This window comes from Cimex lectularius, unplaced genomic scaffold (assembly GCF_000648675.2).
Source record: "Cimex lectularius strain Harlan isolate CLEC.00 unplaced genomic scaffold, Clec_2.1 scaffold58, whole genome shotgun sequence".
Lineage (NCBI taxonomy): Eukaryota > Metazoa > Arthropoda > Insecta > Hemiptera > Cimicidae > Cimex > Cimex lectularius.
The window spans coordinates 30,471-49,726 of record NW_019392696.1 but is presented as its reverse complement, the minus strand read 5'-3'; the positions used below and the strand labels follow the sequence as shown (position 1 = coordinate 49,726).

Sequence of the window (19,256 nt, the reverse complement as noted above, 5' to 3'; positions counted from 1 at the left end):
AATCATGATTAAGAATTTTGTTTGAAGTTTAATCATGATTGAATTAGTCATGAGTAAATTAATCATTATATGATTTAATCATAATTGATTCAATCATGAGGTATGACTAAATCATATAATGATTAATTTACTCATGATTAAACTTCAATCAAAATTCTTAAGCATGATTGAATTAGTTTGATTTTGCCCAACTCTGGCTACAATGACCAACTTACCAAAATCCAACCGACTCCGGATAAAAATTTTGAGATGAGAGTCGTGCTCAAGGCCAACCTTCACAAATTGTTATCATAAACGAAAACTAAAGTTACATAATTATTCTACATGTCTATTTTATTACAATCAACACCCCTAGATAGTGTATTTTCCAAATAATGTAGAAATCTCTCCTTTTATGTGGAATAAATTTTAATTCAAAGAAATATTTTTTTCATTGATCGGTTATGTAACCATATTTACTTTTCAAAGCGTAGCTTGTTATAGGATTTTTTATTTTATTTTATTATTGTATTATCATTATCATTATTTTTTGGCTTTTCATAACGACGGAGTTTTACTTATAATTGGAATATTGATTTTTTGTTAAATAATGTGTTGAAGGATTTTCGTTTTGATGAAATAAATTTCTGTTAGAAAATTTTTTAAAAGTGATGAAGTATATTTTTCATTTTTTGAGCACCCATTTGAACATGATTTATCGAAATTTAGTCATGACCAACTATATTGTGACTAAATTAGTCATGCCTCGTATTTAATTACTAGTCATGACTAATTTAGTCACTTACTACCAATCATGACTAACGGTCTGAGTGATCAATCATTAATCATTAGACATGACTAATTTTTGCCCAACACTGTGTCCGTCATAGTGTCGGTTCCACTGTTGTAATCTTTTACAATAAAACTTCCTTTTCTTAAAAAGTCTCTTCCGCAGAGCGGTCATTTAACTTGGATGAGGGCAGGTTGTTAAAGTACATCGTAAATGTATACCTAGGTCATTTAACAGTTCAACTGGTTCATTAGAAACTTAATGATTCTAAGAGAGGTTATTTTGATACACTATTAGTCGGTATGTTCATCAAATCAGTCAAGGAATAAACAAAATACAGAAATATATATTTTGTTAATCTTAGTTAATCATTCAAAAAGTGACAGGTTTTTAAAGAGAAATTATGGCTGTAACATCAGTACCATTAGGGAAGGAATGTTATTTGTATTGAGACATTACAAGTTAAATTCGAAATGGAATAAATCTGTTAAGGACATTTGTTAATCTCGTAAAAAATGTTGATAATTGATGTATTGTGTATCAAGGGGAAAAGAGTGTGGTGTAAAACGAATAACGAGAGATTCATTTTTTGTTTTTCCCAATTCAAATCAAGCGTCAATGAATGGGTTTTTTCACCGTGAATTAGGCTGGCCTGCTCGTTGATTTGATTGAACACAGATGTCTAATCAAGTGGTATATCAGATCAAGGATTTACTGTATTACACTCCGGGATTTACGTGGTGGTTAATCGAGGATTTTATTAACGCCCCTTTTTGACGCGGCGAGATTTATCGAGGGGGGTGCCAATAGGGACCAGATTAATATTCGTCCAGTGAAGAAGACATTTAAACAACATTAAAATAGTATATAAACTGCTTTTCTCAGAAAACTTTCTTATCATTGTTTATTGAATTCTCAACGGCTCACTGCTTTATTGAAGGAATTATGAAACACCTCAACATACGTAGTCACACGTGTCATCCACCTGGAGGAGGTATGTAAAGAATGGTGGGTTAAGTATTCCGGGCACGGTGGCAACTTGTTCCAAGTCTCGTTACGCTCTCGAGGCCCTTCCCATTCCTGGCAAACATGTTATTAAAGCTGGCAATAAGCTGAGTCGCCCCAGTTGGCCTACTACCGTTATTACACTACAATGACTTTATCCACTTAACAAGAAACTTAATGCATTCCTCTGGCAAAGGGTGAAGCGCGGAAAATTACATTTTCGTAAAAGTTGCCGCCTAACTGGAAGAATAGTTAATTCTGCACGCCCAGGGGTTTCGACAGGGGTGTTACTGCCCGCAGAAGGGGATTTTAAATGCAACGGCTAACTTTTCAGACGGGTAAATTAAAACTTCGAACGAAAATTAAAAACTGCACCAATTGCAACGTCCTTTTTACCTTTTTACGTACATTAAACTTGTATACATACATTTTCAACTTTTTTTCAACTTACTTGTAGATTAAATAATAGGATACGACGTAGTTCGCCAGATCCTGTTCTAATAACGTTCTATCAAAGTAAGAAAAGAACCCTTCTTGCAAATTACTATAACTATCTATGTTTTGGACATTTGTGCCTACACATTCTTCCGTTATTTTCGTCTGTGAGACGCGTGTCGGGTTTCTCCAATCTTCAATTAATTCTTAAACAGGCATGTTTATTATACTAAGGCATGTTTGTACAATCAACAATAAGACGAAATTGATTTGGATTTTTCTTCTTCTATTTTAAAACTACCGTTAATAAGATGCATTCACATTCCAGACTTCGTCCACAAGATACACCTCTTTTTTTGCGCTAATAAATTAGATTCGTCAGATTTTTGTTCCCTTTTCTCCAGACTGCTCGATATTCCTCGAAATATTTTGGGTTAAATCTCTTAATTTGTTCTAATAAATTACCTTCACACAATAGAATTCATTCCCACTACTTCAGAGTATTTCATATTCCTCGAAGTATTTGGGGTTAAGCCTTTTTATTTGCGCTAATAAATTACATTTACACAACACAATTCATTCACACTACTTCAGAGAACTCGATATTCCTCCAATATTTGGGGGTACATATGTTTATTGTGCTAACAGAATTGCTCCTTGGAGGCCTCTGCCTTCTCCCTGATGTAACGGAAATACGTCCGTCGTCGGCCAAAACATCGGCCCGGGTGAGATCTTCTCGACTTAAAACCACGCTTTAAAAAAAAAATTAAGTGGCTAAAGAAAAAAATTAATGTACCAATTAACTCACTCGACAAGTTGGCTCTGGAAAGGATGAAATTCAATTGATTTTTCTTTATTTTTAATGTATGGTAATTAGAGACAGTTAGCCAATGATTATTTGGAGATCATGCGATGCGGTCTGGTCTGACGTAGGTTCTAGAAAAACATTTTCTTTATCGTGCCAACGTTTCGACTTTTATTGAGATCATCTTCGGGCTCAAAGTATTTGTTTTCTACGTAGATGTAAGTCATGTCACTCTCAACACAGCACACAAGAATGACACGTCTACACAGAAAACAAATACTTTGAGCTCTGAAGATGATATCAATAAAGATCGAAACGTTGGCACGATAAAGAAAATGTTTTTCTAAAACCTACGTCCTATCAGGCCGCATTTCACGATCTCCAAATATTTATTTTTGATCTGAAGAATATAAGAGGATTAGTAATAAGAAGATAAGTAACAAGTTATTAATGTTTTGTTTACGTTGTAAGTCAAGTATTAATCTTTGCACCTAGTTATTATGGAGAATGAACAAATATATAGAAGTATTTGGTTTTTGTCTTTGAGTATATTAGGGAAAATTTATGATATCATGCTAATTAAATGATAACCTAATTAAGAAATTCGCAAATATTTATCACCTACGTTAACAATGATACAGGTTTGATATAATTTAACCACACATTATAGTAAAAGTAATTTCAGCTGACCTAATCTTTCTACAACAAAAGCCCCACATATTTTACCTACTTTTCGAATATATAAATGTCAATTGAATAATATGAAAGACAAAATAATCTAAAAAAGTAAATTTTTATATTATTATTACTGTATTTGTTACTGTAGTAAATCATATATGTCAAGATAAACATAAAGCGGCAGTACACTGAATGTTTAGTATCCATTTCCTCGAAATGTTTACCTTCGTTTGGTTCAACGCAAATATCCATTATATACAGGATTTGTCTAAGGAAAGAAAGTTATGCCAGTAATAATACAAAAATGAAATAAATAGAGGCAAGTTTTTAACGATTTACCTTCTTTAGGTGACCTCCTTTCGATGTCCTGTTGCCGAAAGGGTCTTGGGTAAGCATAGAATTTTAAAGAGGAGACCTTTTAATAGTACATACGGTGGTGGCAGTTAGCTTACTGTGGCCGTAGAAGACAGCGATGTGATTAGGGCGGCACTAACCAGAGGAGTAATTTCGCTGACAAACGACTTTAATCCCAATTTTCTTTTTTCTTTTTTTTTACCCACCGGCACAAAAGATTAAAGTAATTCCTGTTAATCATAGAAGCTGATTGTGGGAAAATAATTATGTATTATTTTTAGCCTAATCATTTTTTGATCAAAAGAGTTGTTGATTTGAAATCCTTTTCTGTTTTCTTCTCAGGTCTGTTAGACGTTCCTCGACATTTTCAGTGTGTTATATTGACACCATATTTGAATGTGGTTCAAATTGGAAGATGTAATATATTGGGTTGTCCGGAAAATAATGCAGGATTTTAAGTTTTCATTAAAAAAAATCTATATAAAATATTCTGTTTACGTTTACAGGATTACTCATTTGTATNGTATGGGAAATTATTTTGATTAAAGAACATTGCTTTAAAGTAACTAGTTTCTTTTTTTTTGTTTAATACCAAAATCCTGCATTATTTTCCGGACAACCCAATATCTGCTAAGATTTTACTTTTTCATAAATTTCTCATTCTATATTTTCATTTTAAAACCACATTCCGGTAGGTCACTTCGTTAATACTGTCAATATTCATTCTGCAAAGTAATCCTTTTTTTAAATTTAATATGCCATGACTTGTCATCCTCAACTTAGTTTTAAATTTGTAAAAATAACAATACCCACCACTAACACACAGACAGACTACTAAAAATAGCGAATAGACCAGACGGATCTGACAGACCTAAGAAACTAGCGAAGATAAACGGACCACATGATCATAAACGAACAAAGTACATGTTTGACACCGCAGACCGCAACATAAGTCATATAATTATGACCGTTCTGTCTTTAATTGTGTTGACAACGATCCGGACGTTTATACTATAATTATTGATTATAATTAGCTAACTGTTTATTTAACTAAATTCAATCTTCAATACTAAAAGTAAAATATTATAATGATAACAGTAAAAACAACAATACATATAAATATAAATTCCTTAGATTTCGTGGTCCGATTGACCAAATAATATCTTTCAATTAAATAATCTTTATGTAAGGCATTGGTTGAGAGAAAAAAGTCAGTGAATTAAAAAAAAAGTCAGACTTTTTTATCTCAACCAATACCTTACATAAAGATTAATTAATTGAAAGATGTTATTTGGTCAATCGGACCACGAAATCTAATGAATTTAATAAGTGAAACGAAAGCTGTCCATGGCTCTTTCATTTGTCCCCGAGAATCAAATAGATTACACGGCAGTTGAAAAATGGCAAAAAGGAGGGAAACTCAAAAGGTGGGGTTGAGATAGAAAGTTATTGCCTGAGTGGATCGAAGTCACGATAGCTCAATTGGAAGAGCAGCGGCATATTTAGCCGAAGATCGTGGGTTCGAATCCCGCTCATGACACTGACTTTTTTATCTCAACCGATACCTACATACAGATTAATTAATTCAATATTACGTTCCTCTCAAAAACAAAACCCTTCAACAAGACACTCAAGATCAATTAGATGATTGTTCCTTTTAATCTCTCATTTTCTTTTACTCCTTAAGAATATCGTGGTTGTTTTTGTTAGTATGGTCGTGGCTGATCATTTGCCGTGTTTAGAAGTTTTATGTGTAATAAAATAGCGGATATTATGTATTTTGACGAGGTACAAACTTTTGTAGAAATGAAATACTGAACGTAGCTATGTATCTAGTTTGTTGGTATTAATGGAGTTTTAACTACTAGTAGTTCTTTTATTAATTTTCTTTCAATGAAGTCAAAGGCCAAAAACAATGTTCACATATTTGATGTGTAAAATAGCTGTCACCGAACTTCATATCTCAGCCCATCTTCGTTGATTTTGTATGTCAGAGGAGTTTCGCCAATTCGCTACCTTCATTAGTCGATGATTATTTTGTGACAGACCAAATCAACAAAGAGTATAATAAAATGGAATAAAACTGAAATGAATCTTCGTGCGTTTTAGGCAGACGAAGCTAATACGAAATGATCCATGCATTTTGGAGTGATGGATCTTAATCCACACTAGTTTTATCTTCTCTTTCTTAGTTTTTGTAAGAAACTGTTTACGTATTTTATTAAGTTTGGTCGTTTTCTTGCTCGTTTGTAAGAAATAACACAGGCAAAACACTGAAAATACCGACACGCGTCCGACCGGCTGACATATCTAACAAAGATAAACCAGGATAATCTTAGTCCACATATAATAAAATACCAAACTATAATACATTGTACTAAAATACTACATCGTACGTTTAGTAATTAGTAAATTTAAAGTTGGTCATTTCAGTCTATCCTGGTCAGACTTTATCGCTACTGTAGCTGATTTTAGCTTAACTGAAGAATGATTTTAGCTTAAATCACTTTTATGTTACTTTGGATTTCGTTGTACATTTTTGTACATTTTTAATCGTATTTTCTTCGCTGAGAGGCTAAATCAACAAAGAAAGTACAAAAAAGTACCCTGTTTATCGTAAATTGCCAAACTGCATATTCATCATCCCAAACATTTGGTCAATCAGTGTTTCAGTTCAGGACTTTTCTGTTTCTACACCGTTGGAAAACAATTCTGATATTGTAGGAAAATTTGTATTTTTTTAAATAAATGTTTAATTAACTATAATTCACGAATTGATAAAATTCCTCAGACAAACCAAAGTAGCTAGGATAGGTAAGTCAGGGTGATAGGGAACAACCAAAATATAGCTTTTCCATCCCGACAAATCTCAACCATAGAAATGATAAAGGTGGGGTGAGTATGTTGTTTAACACTTTAATAAATAGTTCTTACTCTCAGTTTGTTGTTTTCAACGATCCAACTGTTGAAGAAGTTACAAAAACCTCTCTTGACCTGAATGGACGTGACCTAGGAAAAAAAGTGAAACTAAGAAGTAAAGTAGTAAGTAAACTAGGTAATACGATTGTCATTTGTTTACTTGTGTTTTGTTTGTGTCAATGTTGTAATGGTGATTACAGCTTCACATTCAATAACGCCATAGGCCAAACACACTGAACTTCTATATAACCTAATAAACTACAATTTGACTAATTTACTTTTTACAAATTCTAAAAAAACTATTTATTTTTCAGTACCGCCGAGCATAAGGACGTCACCGGCTAGTGGCCAGTTGACAGCAAGGAAAGGAGGAACGATAACGTTAGAATGCAAAGCGTCTGGAAATCCTGTTCCAAGTATACTCTGGTCGCGCAAGGTAGGTTGCTTATTTATAAGCATTTTGTCAAGTAGCATCGAAAAATAATAAAAAGTTTAAATTAAAAACTCTCTCTTTAAAAGTCAAGCTTTGTTATTGGTTAATCAGTGCGAATTAACATCATGAAGGCTAATTTATAACATCATCAATCAAAGAGTTATGAAACTTGCATAATTTTTAATTAAAAGAGCGTAGCGTAATTAATTTGAAGAGCTGTTTGGTCAAAATATTCCAACTCCCTCGTCTAACTGGAATCAGAGGAGAGGACAAAAACCGGCGGTGTCTGAAGGTGCCTTTATCCGGGTGACATTGGGAGCCTTAATCCTTGAAAGGGAGGGAAAGGGGTGCGGAGGAAGGAGCGACTATCCAATCTTCCCTTTACTATTTCAGGCGATTCTGCCCTATTCTTTTTTACAGCTCTCTTCAAACCTCACCGGTAATCTTCAACAAGGGCTGAAGGAAAAAACAGCACAAAACTCTAGCGTTTACTTAATTCAAATCTTTATTGAAGAAATACAACGTAATTTGATGAGATTCGTAACTTTTTCATTTTCATGAATAAGAAGAACAATTTTTTCTGATGAAATTAACTTTTTTCTCTGAGATTTTCCGCAACAACCATCCGCATTAAATTGAGAGGAAATGGATAAAACAAATCGCTGTTACGAACCAGTAATGTGCCACATTAAGATAAAAGATAGTTGTTTATAAAGGTAATTTAGTATCTATTTTAGTATTTTTGGTATCTACACTGAAATTTTAGTCTTTTGAACCAACATAAACTTATTGGTATCGATTTTGTTTTTCAAAAAATTAGTTCATATTAGTTAAAATACAATATTTTGTGCCAAAATATAGCGCAATGAAAATCGGCATCTGATTGAGAAAAAATCAGAAACCCTTTCATACTTAGGTTGAAATAATACCTTTAATTGCGGGTTTATTAGTGACCTGTTGTGTCATAATTTGTTGAAGTCGTGAAGAGCAGTCAATAATGAGGTAGTTTAGAAAAACACTTCTTTTCTTTTGCCGACGTTTCGACCTTTATTCGTGTCTTCTTCAGGGTATAAAGTGTGGTGCTATTCTTCAGGTGTCATATTGGTTTTGTCTCACAGCACTTTCACATAATACCAATATGACTCCACAAGAATAGCACCACACTTTATGCCCTGAAGATGACCTGAATAAAGGCCCAAAGGACGGGAAAAAAAGGAAAAGTTGTTTTTCTATCATTGACTGCTCCTCACGACTTCAAAAAAATTGTTAATTGCCTTGATGAATTTATTAGCGTGAGTGTTATTGTGTGTTAACGAGTGTTTGTGATGGAAAATCGAATACCCACAAACAAACCAAACTAATCTCGGTTATTTGATCGTAAATATTTGCAGGGTGATATAGAGGGGGAAATATCAGTAACACCGGTGACTACAGTTCTGGATGTATTTATTTGCATGAGCGGTTAAGTGAGTATGATCACAGTCTGTGTAGAACATCGCCTATCCAGAGAATATTCGAAACAATTAGGATAGTTAATGCGGGCGAATGTATTTATTGGCGTGAATGAAGGGAGGGCGTAAAAGTGAAAATCGCCATCATTTTAGCATAGTGAGGTTAGCTGTATATCTAGAAGTTTAGAAACCCGCCTAATATAGGTTAGATAATTATTTAAATAGATTTAGTATGTTAATCATGTGTGTAAGGGTTAAACATCAAAGATATCGGTGATTAAAGAAATACGCGCTAGGCAATACGTGAGGAGCTAGGCAATAAATAGCCTTAACTGCAAGCCGGTCGAAAAAAAAGAGTAAAATACTTTACAGAATTTTAAAATTATTTCTCTTATTGTACTTGGCTACTAAAAAGGCGTAAGAAATTTTTGGCATATTTTTTATTGATTAGTTTGGGTACGAAGCTTATGGCACAACCCCAGGCTTATATCCCTTATGGTAGTATGCAATGGTTTTGGTATGGAATAGTTAGAAATCTATATTTTTGGGGAATCATTGACAAATTGGCTCGTTTGTCAAATAGTCGTGAGTAGATTTTGTACCGTTTTATCATTTCTTGTCGTTTAAAGACAGACAGGACCAAAAAACGTAAAAAATATTTGTTTCCACTTCATGTATCCAATTGTGTTTTCAGAAAAAGAATAACGCATTAGATGTATTTTTTTAAAATTATTTAGTTTTCACAGCTTAGCAAAAAGGTAACGTAAGGAGTAGTAAGAGGACAGTTAGGCCATTTTCATATTTTTAACCTTTTTTCTGATGAAAGTATTTCTTCATCGAAATCCTATTGAATTTTTTTGGGGTTTGAACAAAAATAAAAATAAATTAGTCCCGTTATTATTTTGTTGCCAGTTCCATTTTTCTTAATTTGGTGCTTGATAATCGTGCTTTTTGGCGGTAATTTGGCTAAAGAATTCGGCTTTTTTGTTTGATCAAAGTCCGATTTTTCGAGACCCTCAGGATTGAACTGCGTAATGTTCGATTCCGAAGAAATTGATGACCGGACAATGGTAAATGTTACCATTTTTACATGGCTTGCATGATTTCAGTAAAACGACTTCAACAGTGATTAAACAGCAAGAATTAGGACTTTTGTAGTATTTCTCTCTCCTGAAAAATTAAATCACTTAAAAAAGTTTATGTTTAGTTCATTTTCAGCGACTCTGGCCAGAGACGAATATCTACCGGTATCCACATCATGATAAAATTAGAAGATGATAATTCAAAAAGTTCTGTATAACTTATCGACCTACGTGTCTGTCACTTGTATCACTTATCGGCTGAATAAACACTCGAATGGTTTTGCTTCGGGGATAAACAGTATCCCCAGGTGGTAAACGTTTTCCCCGTATGAATAAAACAACTCTGAACCCTGTCGTTTATTTGTTTATCCCTTCCAAGGGGAAATCTACACAATTTAAGACGTGCCAATATTATGTCTGTAAATTACAGATGAGTATGATCCTTCTTCTGTAGTCAAGTCGTTTAAGATGTTATTCGAAGGAAAAGTGATTTCAATGATGTTAATTAATCCCTTTTCAGAATTAATCTTGTGCGAGAAAATGAAGACATTCAACGGGTGGAATATTTATCTTCATATTTTGTAATCGCTACAAATTAAAAAATACTATTAAACATTTAAAATATTTTTTTCAGGAAATAGATGTTTTGAATATTGAACTGAAACGCGTTTTTTACTCCGAAAAAAATTGTTTAGGCTTTTTTTCTTCAAAATAAATTTCCATATATAAAGCTTGTTTTTAATTGCACTATATAATTTATCTCTATGTTTCAGAATGTTTACGTTTAAATATTTAAATAATCTTGGACCTTATTTATTAAACCTCTTGATTTGCCAGAATGTACTTTGGTTATGAACTTCGCCTTTTTTTGTTTGATCAAATTCCGATTTTCTGTGGCTTCAGGATTCATCTAATCAAGTTCGCTTTCGAAGCAATTGAGGACCAGACAGAGAGAAATATTACCATTGTAGCAAGGTAACATTTGTATGGTTTCCATGATTTCATTGAAACGACTTCAACGATTGTTAAACCGCATATATTAAGACGTTTTTTGGTATTTTTACTGTCCTGAAAAATCACGTTTTTACGCAGAAAATTAAGATCTTAAATTGAGACCGATTTTGTTGAACACTTTTAAAGATCGTTACGTAGCAATTAATTAAGGTTTTTAGTTGAGATGAAAAAAAGTTAATGGCACGAGCGGGATTCGAACCCACGATCTTCGGCTAGATACGCCGCTGCTCTACCACTTGAGCTATCGTGACCTCGATCCACTCGGACATCAACTTCCTACCTAAACCCCACCTTATGAGTTTTCCCTCCTTTCTGCCATTTTTCAATTTGTCGTCAAGAATCCAATCCGATTACACGACATTTGAAAAATGGCAAAAAGGAGGGAAAACTCATAAGGTGGGGTTGAGATAGGAAGTTGATGTCCGAGTGGATCGAGGTCACGATAGCTCAAGTGGTAAAGCAGCGGCGTATCTAGCCGAAGATCGTGGGTTCGAATCCCGCTCGTGCCATTAACTTTTTTTCATCTCACCTAAAAACCTTAATTAATTGTAATGTATTAATTGGTCAAGCGGACCACGAAATTAGTGAATTTAATCATTACGTAGATTTGTTAGATTAGTTATGGCAAAGAAATTGTAAAAACTGTAGTCATTTGTTAATTTTGTTTATTAAAACTTGTCCACATTCAACAATTACCCCAAAGTAAATTAAATTTATAAAAAATTTATTTTGAAGGTATTTATTAAGTTTTTAATTTAAAAAAGTAACAAATATTGAAATTATTATCACTAAAAAATTGGTTTACTATTGAGATAAATTATACACGAACAATATAAACCCTAATGATAATAATTAGTAATATTATAAAGTATTAAATTTAAATAAATTAAAAAAATTCCTTCTTTATATAAACTTCTTATAACTCATTTTTGTAAATTCAAAACTAAATTTTTTCCTTTTTTACAATAAAAAAATTAATTAGGAAATAAAAAGTAATTCTTGACATTATTATTATGCTGCTTGACATTGTTATTACGTAAGAAAATCTTAAAGTAAACATTGTTGTTAAGTTTCAAATAAGAAACAATCAACAGTTTTTTTTTCCAAATTTCAGATTCTTAGTTAAATCAAAACAACTTACTTTAAAAAATATCGTCAGATATTAGTTATAAATCATAACTGTTTGCCCACAATTGTAAACAGGTGTCTAAAATTTTATTCAATTTGATTAAATAGTTTACGAAAAAAGTACAAAGGTGAAGATGTTTTTTCATATGGACAGAGATGGTCTTGTCTGCTCTTAAACCGTGTGTGTGTGTGTGCGTGTGCGAGCGTACGTGTGTGTGTATGTATGTGTGTGTGCGTGTGTTTGTTTGTTTGTTTGTGTGGATTCTATTATATTCAGTCGTTATTGAAATATAATGGAGGACTAATTTTTTCCGTGTTTAATTTCAATTTTTTATTTATTGCATCAAGATAACAATAGTGTGATATGAGGTTTCGTGACGCGAGAACATGATGAGAGTTATTCGTCCAAAATGCTGCATTTCATTGGAAGCTAAGCACAACCATTTGAGAATGATACGCAGGTTGAGCTGTGTATACTTGATACTGTACGGGAGCAAGTACATTGTCCTGAAGAGTTGATAATACGCGACGAGATAATGGCCTTCAGTGACTCGGAAAATCCGATCAATGCGATAGCTGTGTAATAATAATAATAATAATTCACTAATTTCTTGGGCCGCTTGACCAATTAATATATTTCAATTAATTAAGGTTTTTAGTTGAGATAAATTCGAGTTCGAAATCCGTTCATGCCATTGATTTTTTTATCTCAACTAAAAACCTTAATTAATTGTAATAATAATAATGTTTATTTAACATTTAAAAAAATGTGTACAAAACAACGTAAATTAACAGTATTACAGCATGATAAATACCGTCTGCCGGAAGTTGATTACATCACTACATCACTGCACTAACAAAAATAAGAATGAAATATGTATTTGAAAACTAAAAGGTAGGTAGTTTATGAATACATGAAAAAAAATAAATTAATTAACTACAGATAAAAAAAACTATTAATGATCGTTGAATTCCTTAATTTGTTCAAAACTAAAAGACCAAGCATATCTGACCAGTTCTAAGAAATTCTTTCCATTCAGAAATTAAATTAGCGGTTTCTGCTGAGCTTCCTGTGTCCCCTATGAAGAAATCTGAATTTAGTGAGGATGGGACACACAGCAAAGAAATGGACGGCATCCTCCCCCTCCTCGAGGTTACGCAAAGTACACATTGAAACCTTACGGTCTCGCCAAGGTAGAGTAACGCGCATCATAACTTGAAAAACCAACTTAACTCAATGGCTGAAATTCAGTACTATGGGCATTTAAGTTTAGTAAATTTTGGGAGTACTGTAAATCCTTGTAAAGTAAAAAAACGGTTAGATCGTCTAGCCGACCGCACACACTCCTCGCGATAACATCTGTCGGATGACCATTAACTGACCACTTCACTTGTCCCTATTTTCTGGAATCAAAATCGCACGAGTATCTCTCCGCCAGTCAGTGCTTGAACCAAAATCTTTTTCTTTATATAATTTGCAAAGTTATAATACGAGAAAGGCGGTGAACAGGCAAATCTAGAATTTTAATGCAGTATCTGACATGAATGCTTCTTTAACGAGAGAAGTCGAAGTCTCAGTCGTTAACAGATAATTAGACGTCATGGGGGTAGCCGAAACAACTTTTTATTTAAAAAAACGTCGAAATCTTTCCACCAGCTCAAACCATTGAAACCCCAGCATTGAGCGCCAAGTAGACAATTGATCGCGAAACAGCTTAGCTGTGTAGTATAGATAGTAGAAAAATAATTACAAATTAAAACATGCGTAATCAATGTTTCTTAATTGAAACTTAAATTCATTTTTATACAATTCTCTGCAACGAGGTTCAGTTAATACTGTATATATGGAAATTTACCTATTCGAAAGGAACCAGATACTTCGGATTGTAACTTAAAATTTTCCGAGAATTTAAAATAAAAAATATGCATGATCAATGCTGCGTATATAAAATTAAAATCTCATCTTGTATAAAGTTTGTGAAAATAACTGTGAAGTAATGTTGGGAGGTGAGCAAGTAGTTAAAACTTATATAGGACTTGGATCGTTCTTCATTCTTGCTTGTCTATTTACTTCATCCTATAAATATATAAAAAAAAGAAATAAGGAATAACCCGAGTTGAAAAGTGAAATTTATAGCACGCCCTTTTTAAAATGTTGACTAAATTGGGGTAGTGTTTATTTCTTTGATGAAAATCCTCGTCGCTAAATGTTCCAGCTGTAAAACACGCAATGAGTTTCAGGGCGCTAACTTTTAAGTAGCTTGTAGTCTGAAAAAAACTTGCCCACAATAAATCAGAAATATCAATTTTTTCTCATTCTCATTATATCGTTTACGTATTGAAAAATTAGGGGTATTAGCTGAGACTTGGAGACGGAGAAGTATGTGGCGTGACAGGGCCCACTTTAACCTGAAATCTATTAAGGAGAGAGGTAGTGTTAAAACAGGGTGGTAGAATAAGCGGCCGAGGGTGGTGGCGAGTGTGAGGGAAGGTGGCATTAGGTCATTAGTGACACGTTAAGGGGCGTGGTGCCCTTCTACAGGCAGGAGCGATTAGTTCTTGATAGCCGGTCGCAAGACTAACGAAACGACACCTCCGCACACAAACGACACGTCAACATTTGCATTTTTCATTCCGTTCCAAATTCAAAATCTCGCTTAAAATCCCGGATCCGATTTAAAGCGCATTTCTTCTCTCCCGTTCCTGAGGGATAAATGAAATAAAGCAAAATGCGAGGGATAAAACTTTGACGATTTGGATCTGCTCGGTGTACAAATCCTTTTCATCCGTGGCCCGTTCGAATCCGCTGGAAGGGGGAAATGAGAAATAGGTAGAGCCGTAGGAAGTAAATGGCAATGGAGAACGGGAAGATATTTTTCCAGGGGGGGAAACTCTGGCTTTGCCATTGAACCTATTCGTACTATTCATCGTAATTGATCCACCTCTTCCTTTTATACAAGTCTCAAACGTAATAGCAACTCTATTCCCTCAGTTTCTAAATGGAATGAACCCCATACGCAACTTTCCAACAACCCCGGGTACAAGAAAAAGAGAGTCACTACAGTTTACACATCTGGGCTAAAAAATAAATGGAACAAACGAGCTTAATTGCTTAATCTTTATTTCACACAGTGTCCTTATCAATAGTTGAAAAGGGTAGTAGTCATTTTAGTTAATGAGTAAAACTACCATTTCCAAGTATTGAATGGATATACGCAATAACCAATTTAATTAATGTGGTATTCAATTCTCTGTTTTCTGTCTTAGTTCAATTAACTTATCTAAACATATTTATTAACTTATATAGAATGAAAGATGATAATTTCAAGAAAGAAAATATCGCAAAAATAGTCGAAAAATATAGGGGAGATTATTTCAATTGGCCCTTGTAAAAATCAGAAACAAGTCATCCACATACCTGCAAATGAGCTTAAATTGTAAGTGACCTTATCTAAAATCCAATCGTTCAAATCATTCCTTAGCATGTCTGCAAAAAATGGGGGACAAAACGCCTCTCATCGCCATACCATTAACCTGCATAATATATTTTGTTATCAAATTTAAAATAGCCATTCATTCATTTCTGAGAATACCAATAAATCAATGAACAATGAACAAATCAAGCAGCACAGGACCGATATTACAGGAAACCTCCTGGATGAGATTGCAATGGTATCACGTATGACATTGCCGGTGTGGAAACCATAAAGAAATTTGAAACCATCTATTAAAAAAATAATTAGTCCAATTTATACACACTTTTAAGATTGTTTTGTATGATCTATACAACGTCCAGTTTAGCTAGCCCGCCTGAATTTCTCATGGACCAATGACGCTGTAAAAAATTAATAATAATAAAGTTGAATATTTTTTAGTCAAGTTTCTAATGTTTACCTTTTTGGGAGAAAAATTGTGCAGGGTACTCAAGGCCCAGTTCAACGTCAAAATTTCAGATACGATCCTGTACATCGTGACACCTTATTTTACGCTGAAAACAATGGTGCAATCGGATTTTAAATTGGTCAAAAAATGACAAAGTTATGGAAAAAAGTTTGAAATTTCGTTTGTTTTGTTGTTAATTCCAATAATTTTCTTCTTCACTAAAGAAAATTTTAAGTGCATTATTGTTTACATTCTGCCATGTTTGTCATACTCGCATTATTTGAGCAAATCTTAATTCCTGAAAATTTACGCTTATTTCCCAAACGTTTACAAGTTGATTGATCACATCTTATTGCAAATTTAACGTAGTTTTCAATGGTTTCCATGGATTGGTCCAAAACCTTTTCGTTTTGAAGCAAGGTCGTGGTCTTAAAAAATCCGAAAAATGGCAATAACTCCGAAACTGTTGAGATTCGGACTATAGTTAATTAGGGCTTTTTGGTTCCATTTTAAATGTAGTATCTACTAGGAAAGTTTGTAATACGCGTAGCCGTGTACACTATAATACAGTAATACAGTATATTACTTTTTCGAAGACAAGGAAATTGATGAAAGAAACTAAAAACCGTAATTCAAGGATTGGTAAGGTGGAAAGATTAATAATAATTTTATAAAAATTAAATGAATTTATTAAACGTTTTTTAATTTGGATTCCACCAAATTCCACCCAATTGATTTTTTCCTTTTCTCGATAAAAAAAAACTCCGCTTTTAATTTGCCTCATTGTTTTTATAAATAGATATTTCTTTACGCTATGTATTAAATTGGTAATATCAATTAGAAATAAATACACTTAATACAAAACAAGGATAAAGAATTTTTCAATGTTTACTTTTTACGGAATTTAAAATGTTTATTCAGTTTCATTTGAATTCTGAAGCAATAAACTTAGTTTTCTTAATTTCAATTTTTAAACTTAAAAATGCCATGTCCATCTTTATTTTATTTTTCATTTTCCTTAGCAATTTTTTAAAACTTTTTTAGATGTTAAAATCTTCACTTATTATTAAACGTCAATTATTAAAAATTAAAAACTTGATATATAAAAAAATATACAAAACAAGTTATATTATATGTGGGAGGAATATTTTGCCTGTCAGTGTATATTTATGTTAAAATTCCCACAAGATAACATTTTCGTTGAATAATTCTCGCTTCCGAATATACGGTATCTGCTCAACAAATGGCAAACCCGTTTTTTTACATCCAAATTTTCGGGGATTTCAGGTAAGCATTCCAACGACATATTCCCTTCTACATTTTCTAGAATTTTTGTTTGTTAAATCTCTTTTACAAGGTTGAAAAACGTAAACGAACATGTCATATTTTTCACAACATTTATTAGTTGTTAACAAAAATTATATAGATTCTTCTCATTAAGTGTAATTATAATACATATTTGAATTGTGATAAAATGAATTGAATACATAATTATAAATCATAATTATACATAATTGAAGAAAAATTGCAACAAATTTACATTTTATGTTTTTTATTACAATTAATTAAGGTTTTTAGTTGAGATAAAAAAGTCATTGGCACGAGCAGGATTCGAACCCACGATCTTCGGCTTGATACGCCGCTGCTCTACCACTTGAGCTATCGTGACCTCGATCCACGCGGACACTAACCTCCCATCTCAACCACACCTTTTGAATTTTCCCTCCTTTTTGCCATTTTTCATAAGTTTAATTTAATAAGTTTAAAATGAAGTATATTTCACTAAAGCTCTCAAAATGAAGTATATTTCACTAAAGCTCTTCGTGGGCATTTCATTTGTCGCCAAGAATGAAATTGATTACACGACATTTGAAAAATGGCAAAAAGGTGGGTTGAGATGGGAAGTTGGTGTCCGAGTGGATCGAGGTCACGATAGCTCAAATGGTAGAGCAGCGGCGTATCAAGCCGAAGATCGTGGGTTCGAATCCCGCTCGTTCCTTTGACTTTTTTATCTCAACTGAAAACCTCAATTAATTGTAAGGTATTAATTGGTCAAGCGGACCACGAAACTAGTGAATTTAATAAGTTTTGGACTCTCCACCAACTCAGTATTGATATTTAACCCTGTTCTACCCTTATATATATNTATATATATATGTATGTATGAATTATACACTTATTCATTTATATCCTCTATTTATTGCTAATGAAATAGCTAATACCTTCAACTTCTATGGTCATAATATTTAAAAGTACAGCAATCTCTCTACTTCGACAGAATTAATTGAATTACGTTTTTTGGGGTATTCAAATTTATATAAACATGTTTACGTACTGGAATAAATTTCCAGCCAATATTTTACATGTGGAAAAATGAAAATTACCGTTATTAAACTAATGCTTGGGATGTAGAGCAGTTCGATTGCTTTAGGTCATAATACGAGTGCTGACTCTAATACCAGATGGTGGGATTTGTGTTATTCGTTTTGGACCCGTTCCAAAGCTGCACTCCATTTCTATTCTATTGTTCATTCCGTCGAATCTTAACCTTTGTTTCAAACTTTTGATTGTAGGCGGGCCTTTTCACTTCCCTGATAGACTCGAGTAGTGTCGTCGTCCTCTTATTGTATCATTTCCCGCCGTATCTTGTGCCTGGTCTCTCATACAAACTCTGAAGCGCAGGCTGCGAGGAAGAAGAAAACAATGAAAACAAGGAAATGTTAGTGTTGTTTTCCAACTGAACTTCAGCAAAACACTTTTCACGATATCAACTGAAATCGCTCTCAAGATATAATATTTCAAATAATTCAAATGTTTCAATGTATTAAATTTAATTAAACAACGAAAAATAACTACGTAAATAATCGCAAATAAATAAAATAAATATTCACACACTTAGATTAGATCCAACTGAAGATTTAAAAAATGTATCATCAATTTTTAGACAAACTTGTAAAACAAAAAATTCTAAACAAAAAAGAAAAACTAAACTAGCTTTATATAATGCTATTCCCGCCTCGCATAAGAGTTAATTAAATTATATGAAGAAAATATTCCCTTAAGGAACATTATATCAAATGTAGATAGCGTAACGAACAAATTGAGTAAAATCAAAATAAAAATTTAAATTAATTTAATAAGTAAAATGTAACATTAATTAAAATTAATTTTAATCATCCTTTCGATAGTAAAAATAGTTTTCAAATTGTAGAAAAAATCAAAACAGAATTAGGTGAAGATGACATTTGAATTTCCTTTGATCTTGTAACAATGTTTACTAATATTTTTTCCTAATGAAACC

General features: G+C 32.9%; 1 protein-coding gene across 2 annotated transcripts in view; it reads left to right on the top strand.

The window, feature by feature from the left end:
- LOC106670598 (MAM domain-containing glycosylphosphatidylinositol anchor protein 2-like) overlaps positions 1–19,256 on the top strand; it is a 531,551-nt gene that overhangs the window by 490,369 nt on the left and 21,926 nt on the right. For both annotated transcript variants that reach the window (XM_014401087.2, XM_024226040.1), the window contains one exon: positions 7,280–7,401. In XM_014401087.2, the coding sequence (XP_014256573.2) occupies positions 7,280–7,401 (122 nt within the window). The remainder of the gene's footprint in view (positions 1–7,279; positions 7,402–19,256) is intronic.